The following is a 10,947-nucleotide window of genomic DNA, read 5'->3' as shown; positions in this document are numbered from 1 at the left end:
GGCAGAATGGAGCAAGCTTGTGAATAACAATCTGCAAGTCTGGCAGCTTAGTGAGCCAGTGAACATAATGCATTACCAATACTCCTCTTGGATTTCTTTGAACAGAATCATCAACAGGAAAGAGGAAATGGAGTCACAAAAATAAGTCGCAGACATCGCAAATTTTCATCCTCTAGCAGCCGCACTTGGAGGGCAAAGACTGTTAAAGAATCTTCAAAAGGAGAAGGGCAATCGTCAATTAATACAGTGCAACCATGTTTTTTTTTTCTTTTTCTATTTTTACAGTATATTAAAAACCAAGTTGAGCACAGTCAAAGAAAAAGTGGTCATGTACACAACTGTCTTTGGCAAGAAGTCCCATGTCCTACATGTGAGTCTGTCACTCCAGAGCCTCGTGTTCATGTCACCTGCGGCCCATTTCGCTCTGTCTCATGAAATGAATGTTGTTGACACTGTCTGCCAGCTCAGGGTACTGGTCCACTGAAACCACGTAGTATCCCTCGTAGCCCTGCACCTTACCTGAGCCCAGCAGCTGCTGCTTCTCTCCTTCAGTCCAGCTTCGTGAGCCCTCCTCTCCGTCCCTCAGTCTCTGGCGCTCCCGGGCCCAAGCCTGGGCGACAGATCTCTGCCGGGCCAGCTCCAACACACGAGCTTTCTCCTCATCCACACTGCTGCCGTAACGCGTATTTAAACACAGCGCGCCGAATTGGAGCTGGATGTCAGTAATGCGCCTAGTCCTGCCATTGAGAACAGTGTTAACCTGAGACACCGTCACATTAACGCCAGTCTCTAGCGTGCGCCGGCCCACCGTCATGCCAATGAGCGACAGGTCTCCCTCCACTGAGCCCAATTTGACAAAGTAGTGGGTGTCCATTCCAGCGATCGTGAAGTGGAGGGCTTCAAGGTAGAACGCGTCGTTCAGCACCGCAGCCATGCGCCGACCGTCCTCATTGGCTAAGCTGATGATGTCGGTGCTGATGCGACCGTCTCGGATAGCAAATTTCACCCCCTTGCCGAAGATGGAGCCGCCGGAAGCAAAGATCTTCTTGTCCTCGGTCTGAGGACATCCGGCACTTTTGGCTCTGTAGATTTGGCCAAAGCGCTCCAGCTTCACAAAGGCCTTCAGCTGCCTCTGAACTTCACACTGAACACCCAGCAAAGACTGCAAAACAAAGACAATGCTGTTTAGTCACACTGCCCCCGCAGCATCTACATGAACAGTTAAATATATACAGTATTTTGTTATATAGTTTTATATAGTTTGCTCTCTGAGCAAGAAATGGATTTACACAATATCACTCAATCGTTTTCTTGAAGACATTCATTTACCCAAACCTCTGATTACCTCACACCTTGGCTTAACCTTAATCCTAGACTGCATGCGGAAGAGTCACTGTCAGCTTTCAGATGCGCACGTTTTTTCAAAACTAAGATTTATACCGCGTCATTTACCCTTCAAACATTTCAAATTCGAAGCTACGGTATGACTACATTTTAGAGGGTCACGATTCTACAACCCACGATTCAATTTGACTTTCGATTTTTTTCCCCAACAGTGTCGGCAATGCCACAATAAGAGCCACTTCATAGCAGAAGGGTACAACAAGTTTGAGTTTCTGTAAATTAACAAAGGGCAATTGAATGCACCATTACTTTAACGAGATGTTCCTGAAGACACCATGGAGTCCAGTCGGAGCCACATGCTTTACCATTGTTTGTTTACATAACTCAAGAGGAACCGGTGACTTCAGGGAAGCAGGAAGATTTTAGCAGGCTACCGCTAAGCTAACGTTACCCTGTGTCTTTAGCTGCATGCTAAGGAGCCGGTAAGCTACGCATTACCCAATCCTGCTTTTGATATTGAAGTCTCATTTTGATTTAAAATCGTGACACCCGACCCTACTACATATAGTATAGGCCATTCTTTTTTATGTTAACGTGTATGACTGAATGAGGATGATTTGACACCATTTGTGGAATGTTTTAATTGTGTAATGAATGTGATCAACAACAAAAAAAAGATGATCTGAGTCTAACATACGCTGTAAAACCTACAGGAAAACAATAAAACAAAACCAAAAGTCTATAAGCATCCAATGCTAAAAAGTTTCTTAAGAACTAGTTTGTCAAAGTTTAACCGAACATTATTTCGTGGAGGTCTTTTGCCTTAGTCTGGAGTTAGAACGCCAATGGTGTCATCAAATTCATTCAACAATACATTGGAAGGTGTAACAATAAAAGCTTACCGGTGGTAAAGAAAATTGATTAAACATCTTTAGTACATTATGTACTGTATATAAATAATGATGCAATTGCCTCACATCCATTATCAAATCCATGATGCTTTGAAGCTGTGAATCTAGCACACATAGTCAAGGTAGAGGCAGAGGTGTTTGTCAGCAAATGAAAATCTCTCTGATCATTTGTGACAGGCATGATATTTCGAAAAAGGGTGAAATTACAGTCTTCTGACAGCCATGCTGTGCCAAATATGAAACAGGAATCGGTTGGTAACTTGTGTGTATATATATATATATATATATATATATATATATATATATATATATATATATATATATATATATATAATTCCTTAAGGGATCAAAGCTTTGTATAGATACCACATTCCCTTGAGCCAAAATTAATACTTTGTCCTAATACTATTTGACAAGAGACACTCCTCGGGAAGAAAGAGAGACGTTAAAATGAGGAGAGTCATATGAAATGGAATCTGGCCAACACACAGCAAGACAGTTGCCTCAACACATCTGAGCAGCAACAAAAAGGCTCTCAAACACTGTACCTTCCTGCCATCGCCCAAGATAAGAGGCTGTGAGCGTCCCGAGGAGTCAACCACTCACATCCAAAGTCCTCCTGACAGTTTCTAATTCTGTCTCTCTGTTAGAGGGCAGCTACAGGCTGGGGGATTGGGTGGGGCTGAGGAGTGTGGAGCAGGCAGTGACCGCCATATCTGCCCGCTCTTTGACGTGACACCGCATCAGATATTGCATGAAGAGGAAACATATGAGGGGGACAGCTTTGCTGTTGGGTCCCTCGGGAGAGATGGCCTGTGGGGACACTTCACGCCATGCCACTCCATGTTTGTTCACCGTGCCAACAGTGTGACCTGGTCAGCTGTCCCGGGGGGGGCAATGTCCTCCACTTTACTAAAACAGCTTCCTGGGACACTCCCAGAGAGGCATCATTCACATAGTATGGGGTGCAATCAGCCTCCAGCACAACCCAGAATGAGAGATCAAGCCTAGTGCAGCACAAACCTCATCTGTCTGGCCCCTCACGGCATTTTTCAATCTGTGTGCGGATTCAGCAGCACGGCGAAATAGGGGCTTAAATGAAAAGAGATAGAAAGGCAGGCGTGCTCCTGTATGACATAAAATAAAATGCCAAGTGTACAGGATCCATACAACGTGTAGTTTTAAAGCTATATTCACGCTTCAAAGAACCCTTCATTTAATGACGTTGGTCTGGCCATCTGCAGTGAGGATCAACATACCATTTACCAGCTCAGAGCACCGTTTTTGAAGCAGGAATTCTAGATAAGAATATCATGCCTCGGCTCATGCACAGACGTGGACTAATTATCTCAATATTTTCCATACATATTATTTACAGTATGTACTCCAGAGTTGTGCTGAAGGAAGAGCTCCCTCACCAACAAGAGTAAAACCTTAAAAACTAGGCTAACGTTGCTATTTAAAGCATCAGTTACATGATTTTTTAGAGATATTCCAGTCTATCATGGGTTTAACTTATAGTTTGTTATGGTTTGATTTCAGTTAGCCCAATAGCTGGTTTGATTTGCATTGAGAGATGATCTTATGGAAAGTACCCCATGCCAATCTCTAGGTATGGTGAAGGGTATGTGATGATGTGGGGCTATTTTAATTCCAAAAGCCAAGGGAACTTTATCAGGATGCATAGTATCCTGGATCCATGAAATAACTGGCCTTTAAAAATAGAAATCTGCCTGCCTCATAACATAGGGGTGTACTTACTTATGCCCCCTGTATTTTAAGGAAGAACATTTATTTATTTACGATACATTATTCATTCACAAAGAAAATTGGTGTCCTTAAAGGTTGGATTTTTATTCCTCTTTTTTGTCAACTTCAGCATGGGTGTGCAAATGTATGCACACCACTGTACATATTCCATCTGTTGCAGCTCCTTTGTAGATTGATACCTTGGGTGAGTTCAGAGATTCTCAGTGGAGTGTCAGGCACGAGCAGCAAGCAAGAGTCAGCCCCAGAAGGCTTTGACAGTAACTCTCCATAAGTGGACTATGCTAGATGTAGACATAACTGGGATTCCTACTGTTATGGTTTTACACTTCATGTATGACCTGTAAAATACCAGTGTTTCATTTCATGTGTCATTGACCATGGTATGCTAGAGCAACACTGAGATTCCTTTCATGACTTTAAATGCATATAAAGCACATTAGTGCATGTATTCACACACTATTTTTGTAGACACACACTTGGAAAAAAATAGTAATGAATACAAAATAATGCAGGTTATACTGACACTAAAATTGGATGTATTTTATTTTTTTGGCCTTTTCTTGACAGGACAGCTAGGTGAGAAAGGGGCGAGAGAGAGGGGGGGGAAGACATGCAGGAAATCGTCACAGGTTGGATTCGAACCCTGGACCTCTGCGTCGAGGCATAAACCTTCAAGTATATGTGCGGTGCGCCTGCTATACCTACTGAGCCAACCTGGCCACTGGATGTATTTATTTTTAAAGTCACACTCAGCAAAAATGAAATTGTTGAGGCTATTAAATGGAAAACATACCGTACATGTTTTGGGTTTTTTATGTTTTCTTTTAAATGCTTTACATTCAATAGTAGATAGTATTACAGCACTGTATTCTCTGTTTTTTATGCCCGGTTGGTGTGCCTGTTTATTATGGTTGGTTGGCCAGATCAGAAGTCACAGATTTAGATAACTCTGTATTGTATCATCCCAGCAGCTTTTCGGTTATATATATTTTTAAAAAAATCCACTGCAGCCAGAGTGTCACTCAACATGATTCTGGCCTCCTGATGGGTGGCATTCACTTGTCTGGCTGTAACCAAACCCCAGACAACAGTGGCCTCTTTAATAATTCAGCGGAGTTGGAGGCAACTTAAAAGGGCTGATAAACGCGGGAATTAGAGCATGTCTACTACTTCTCAGACCTTGGCTAACGGCGTAAGACTGAGATGAAATCAATGGCCGGTGGTGGAGGGAATGGAGAGTGCATTTCCCTAATGGCAGGACAATTACAAGAGATGTTTAGCCTGACCCTATTCCCCAGGATGAGGACTCGGGGCAGGGACCCGGCTCACTGGGCTGTGTTTTGGCCTGATAGCTGGCAGCTCCTCTGGGACTGTGGCTATGCAGAGCATGTCTATTTGCTAATGATGCTGGAAAAGGAGGTTGAGCAGAGTTGAAGAAGGTGATTGGTGTTGAGGTGAATGGGGGATGGATAGGCGAGAGTGACAGGTTTACCTTAGTGCTATCCCACTCCTGCGTCTTGATCTGGGTGCGGACTAACTCGTAGGATGGCTCCATGGCCTCGGTACTGGGTTTGCGATAGCCAGGGATGACGTTGTACAGCTGGAAGCCGAAGGTCACCAACCAGCTGTTCACATCTGCAGGGGAGGGATCAAAACAGTGAAATAGTGATTTACGGTAACACTTTATAATACCCATCATTAATAAAGGGTAAATTGATATTTAATTAAACTTTAGTTAATAGTTATTCTATTGTTTACCAAACAATACATGATGACTTATAATGTTTACTATATTACTATATTATGGCTTTTATAAAAATGCAACTAGTTAATGATCAATAAGTGGTTTATAAAGCATCAAGTAACATGAATTGGGCCCCATCAAATCTTTTTTGCTGGTCTATAAAAGAGATAATTGTGCAGTGATAATATCTATCTAAATAATGTTTATAGATGTTTTACAGATTATTTATTAACCATTAGTCTATATCCACGACGTTCCACTTCCGGGATTGCTCCGTTGTCGCCGGAAATTCCACCGGATGTCACTCTTTTTGGCCGGATGTCCGTCACCTTCCGCTTTCTTTGTGTTGGCGTTCTAAACTCCGGTGGATTTCTGAGGACTATGGTTAACTGCTCCTCAGATCTCTGCAGGGTAAAACCAGACAGCTAGCTAGACTATCTGTCCAATCTGAGTTTTCTCTTGCGCGACTAAAACAACCTTTTGTTGTTCCACCAAAACAAGTTCCTTCCCGAGGCTATTTTGCAGAGGCACCGTGGCTCCGCCCGGCGCTTAGCACCTCCCAAGACGATTGTGATTGGTTTAAAGAAATGGCAATAAACCAGAGCACGTTTCTCTCCTATCCGCGAAATTTCTTTTTTGCAGGGAGGTAGGGGAAGACTCATGAATATTCATTAGGGAACTTATCCCTGAATGGCTAGTACTCGTTGCCTTCGTTGTCTTCCCCTACCACCTTGCAACAAAAAATAAAGTGCATCCCGGAATGCTATGTGGACTAGCCAGACCCTCCTCCGCAGCGCTGTGGAGGAGGATCTGGCAGACTAATTAACCATTAACAGGGTATTATAATCATCAGTTGCAACTTTATAATAGCCATCCAAATTATGTTTATTGACGGTTTACGAATGTTTTTTTTTTTTTTTTAAGATTATTTTTTGGGGCATTTTAGGCCTTTAATTTCACAGGACAGATGAAGACATGAAAGGGGGGAGAGAGAGAGAGGGCGGAATGACATACAGCAAAGGGTCGAACCCACGGCCGCTGCGTCGAGGAGTAAACCTCTATATATGTGCGCCTGCTCTACCACCTGAGCTAACCCGGCTACTACAATCGGTTTCTTAATGATTTACAATCATTAACAAATACTTATAATAATATAATTATTAATTATCGTTTCATTGTTTGTTAACAGTTAAAAAAAAATATGAACTAAAGTTTAATTAACTATAACTTAACTATTTGTAAGTGTTAACTCATTCACGCATGCTGTCATCTCAATAGACATGTCATTTCTGGCTCCAGAGAAACCATAAAAAAAAAATTTAAAAAAAAAAAAACGCTAGGAATTGATTTGTTCAATTTTAACAGTTGCCGTTCTGCGGTCAAGTGGCTGGCTCCTTGAAATACTCATCACTCGGTCTGAGCACTTGATTTGTTTGTGAAAGTGGACAGGCTATAATAAACACTCAAGATGGTGACAATGATTCATGTCCACTCCTGCAGGTGCCACACTAATGACACACAGCTGGATCCCAGAAAAGCCAAGTGGCATCTGAGAGTGTCTGCTGTGCTGATAATTATATACTGTAATTTCAAAGCAGCTCAGACTTGAACACAAGATATTTTGAAGGCTCAGCGGGTTCTACGACAATACTTTTTTTTTTTTTCTAATGACATGCTGAGGAAAGTGACGTGTCTGGGATTCAAATCCATGCAATCACGATAATGTGGTTCACCTAATAGCAGCCACCAGCGCTGCGGTTATAGGTGCTGCTGCCATCTCCTGTGATAAGTTGTCATTAATTCTGAATATCACGGAGAAGGCTACAGACATGACTGGAAGCAAAGCCTGTTAAATCTGAGGCATTTGTTTCTTGGCCCTTTCAATGTGTTTGTTATGGACAGCGGAATCATCGCTGTGACACTTGGGGGGGGGGCAAGTTTGTCACAGATTGGCACTTCCACATTGTGGCACCTGACAAAGCTTTTTTTAAATAAGAATTTGTTTGAGGACAATGAAAGGAGCCTGATAATTTAGTCAAAGGAATGGAAATGTCAGTGCCATCAATCACACTTGAGGCAGACCCACTACAGTATATCTAACAGACTGCTTAGCATTCAAATGCCAGTCAGCCCCTAATGGTGGACTGTGAAGCTGAACGCCTTTCTGTTTGTCGGTGGCTAAATGGCTTTGTTACACAGAAAGAAGTAGAGGCCTAGTTTCCACCTGGACAAAAAGTGACTGTTTTTCCTCTCAGTATTGTAAATTAAAGGATAAATGGTATACAATGAATTATTTGATAGCCACCACACAAATTATCAAGTAAATACAATGCAGAATGAACATAGAGAATTAAATCTCCCATTTGTGAATGAGATCCTGGCTTAGGCCGATTGTTATAACCACAGAGTACTGAGTATCCTTAACAATGTTGTTTTCCTTCCAGCCAAAGAGACATTGATACAACCGGCCCTGGCTAAGGTTTGTATGGATCCATTGTGCTCGCCTTCTCCACTGGGGTGCTTTCACTGCCATTTTACCTCCTCCTTACCACAAAGCTTCCCAAAATGATGTGCTATTTCTGGGAAGGGACCAGAGTGTTCAACAACAGAGGAGGCTTTGCCATACAGCATGGTTCCCTTTGAGCACTTTCAAAACGATACCCACTGGGCGCACGCACAAATACGTACGTACGCACAAACACACGCGTGCATGCACACAAACATGCACGCCAGAGCAGAAAAACATCCTTAGTGTCCCTGTGAGGAAGCTCTTAAAATCCTCTCTAACACACTGCTTTTCAATTTAATTTTGGCACGGTCTGTTCTTTCATTTGGGGCTTGTTGTTTAGAATAAAATTAGACCAAATTGGACAAATAAAACTGAAATAAGTATTGTTTGTTAAACTGCAAGCAATAACTTGCAGAGGATGACAGCTGTGGATTTAGAAGTTTCTATGGATTTTTTGGAAACTTTATAACAAGTTAACTTTTCTGCCATGACTCTGGGCTACCACTGGAATCCAATCCTCTGTTAAGCAGGGTTAGGGGGATATTTGTGGAGTTTTCATTAAAAAAAAAACTCATCTCTGCAAAACATAAGTGAACTTACCGGTCATGTAGCACTTTATCTCCTCGTTGTTGCTGAGAGGATTGTTATTCTTGAACATGTACAAGTTGAACGGCACAATGTGGTTGCTGTTGAGACGTTTCCAGACATCATGGTTAGGCGTTGTCCAGCGGCCGGCGAGGACATCGTAGTCCCGTCTTCCCATGTGGACCAGTCTACTGAGAGGCTCGTACAGGCCTCCTTGGTAGCCGATGACGAGCTGGAAGCTGGGGTTGGTGTCAAGGTAAACCTCTCCGAATGCCGTATGGAGCACCTGCTTGATCATGAGGCCGGAGCCACTGAACACAGCCAGAGGGGTGCCTATGTTATCGCAGGCCACGTAAAACTCATCCCCGCTGCTTAGCTCCATGGCGAACAAGTGTCCCTGTAAGTCATAGTACAGTGACGCGATCTCAGAGCTGGAGTGATTGTACATGTGGGTGACCCGAGTGGGGCTGGATAAGTCAGCATAGAAGAACTGCAGGTGATGGCCTGTGCTGCTTCTGCTGGACACCCTCCTGCCCAGGCCGTCATAACGATATTTGATGTTCCAACCGCTAACTCTGTTGTACACCTTAACCAGCAGGCCCGCCGAGTTGTACTCAAAGTAGTCGTTCCCTCGCTGCTTGAGGAAACCGTCCTCATCCATTCTGTACTGGGCATCTCCCAAGCGGGTGATGCGGTCTCTGATATCATAGCGGAGTGGCGTGAGGCGCGCGCTGTTTCCAGGGCTGAGGAGGTGCAAGTTACCGTTCAGGTCGTAGCTGTACCTCCACAGAGGCTTGTCGTTGATGGAGACCACCTGGAGTTGACCGTCGGCGTCGTACTCGTATGTATAGCGGGTGGTGTTGGCGTAAGGCCCAACCTTTAGCTCCTTGGCCACCACTCGTCCCATGTTGTCATACTGCACCATCATCCAGTACATGAGCGAGCGAAAGATCTCATACTGGACCTCCTTCACCCGGCCATAAGCGTCAAAGTGTTTGGTGTGGGTCATCACGGCTGTCGTGATGATTTGATTTATGTCGTAATAGATGACACCAAATTTGCCAAACTGCTCCGTTTTGCCCGACACGTCATCGTAGCGATACAAGTCGATTGGCAGCGGCGTTTCGTTGATGACAGCCTGCATGCTGGTGACGCGGAAACTGTTGTCGTAGACGTAGTCAAATCTGGCGTTGACCATGCCCTCTTCACTGAATCTGAAAATCTGTCTGTCAATCAGCGGGCCAATCTGACGGTAGCGAATGGTGCAGGTAAAGCCCTCACTCTGCAGGTTGACGGTCTTCAGCATGCCTGCCACTTCATCGTAGGAGAAACCGATGCGCGTGGTGTCATAGAGGATCTCCAGCAGCTTGGCAAGCTTGCCGTATTTGTAGATGACCCTGCGGCCTGTGCCCAGGTAGGTGGTCTGCAGCAAGTGGCCCTCCTCACTGTAGTCCTGGAGCACTGAAGCATTACCTTCAGGGGGCTGGTAGGTGTTCCTATAGTAGCCAATGGAGCGGGACGTCTCTAGGGTCTGCCGAGCCACGTTGGGCATGGTGACCGAGGATAGTCGGTCGTTTTTGTCAAATTCAAAGATATACTGCCTCTGGCTGTAGAGCAGCAGTACCATGGACTGTAAAGAGAGGAGAAAACAATTAGAGTAATTTAAATACAGTAAAAGATTCATTATATTTGCTTTTTGGATAAACACAATATCACAAAATAAGACAAGATTCAAACTAAAATAGAATATGATTTAAAATATAGCCATTCATCTATGTCTAGCACCAGTAATTACAATTACGTAAACATTTCCGAATATAAAGATGATATATCATATAAAATATAAAAACAGAAATGTTACTATGAATCTATTCCTTGTACTTACACTACACTAAGTGTAGGTTGGGAATGTACAAGACACTGGGCTGGTATACCACAAAAGCACAAGCAAAATGTCAATAGCGAAAACACATTATGCATGCAAGTCTGATTTAGACCAAATGCAACTCCCATCCTGAAAGTGGAACTGCTGATATTTTTCTGACATCCTTAAAGGTCCCATGGCATGAACATTTCACTTTATG

At 43.5% G+C, this 10,947-nt stretch overlaps 1 protein-coding gene across 6 annotated transcripts in view; it reads right to left on the bottom strand.

Annotated features, from left to right (window-relative positions):
- Window positions 1-352: 352 nt before the first annotated feature.
- The window catches only part of tenm4 (teneurin transmembrane protein 4), a 143,007-nt gene continuing 132,412 nt past the window's right edge, over window positions 353-10,947 (bottom strand). For all 6 annotated transcript variants that reach the window (XM_078243215.1, XM_078243223.1, XM_078243231.1 and 3 more), the window contains 3 exons: window positions 8,879-10,493; window positions 5,518-5,660; window positions 353-1,162 (listed from right to left, as the gene is read on the bottom strand). In XM_078243215.1, coding sequence (XP_078099341.1) covers window positions 404-1,162; window positions 5,518-5,660; window positions 8,879-10,493 — 2,517 coding nt within the window. In that variant the 3' untranslated portion in view covers window positions 353-403. The remainder of the gene's footprint in view (window positions 1,163-5,517; window positions 5,661-8,878; window positions 10,494-10,947) is intronic.

Source organism: Sander vitreus, chromosome 3 (genome assembly GCF_031162955.1).
Source record: "Sander vitreus isolate 19-12246 chromosome 3, sanVit1, whole genome shotgun sequence".
NCBI lineage: Eukaryota > Metazoa > Chordata > Actinopteri > Perciformes > Percidae > Sander > Sander vitreus.
The sequence above is the reverse complement of the archived record's forward strand: the minus strand, read 5'-3'. Positions and strand labels throughout refer to the sequence as shown.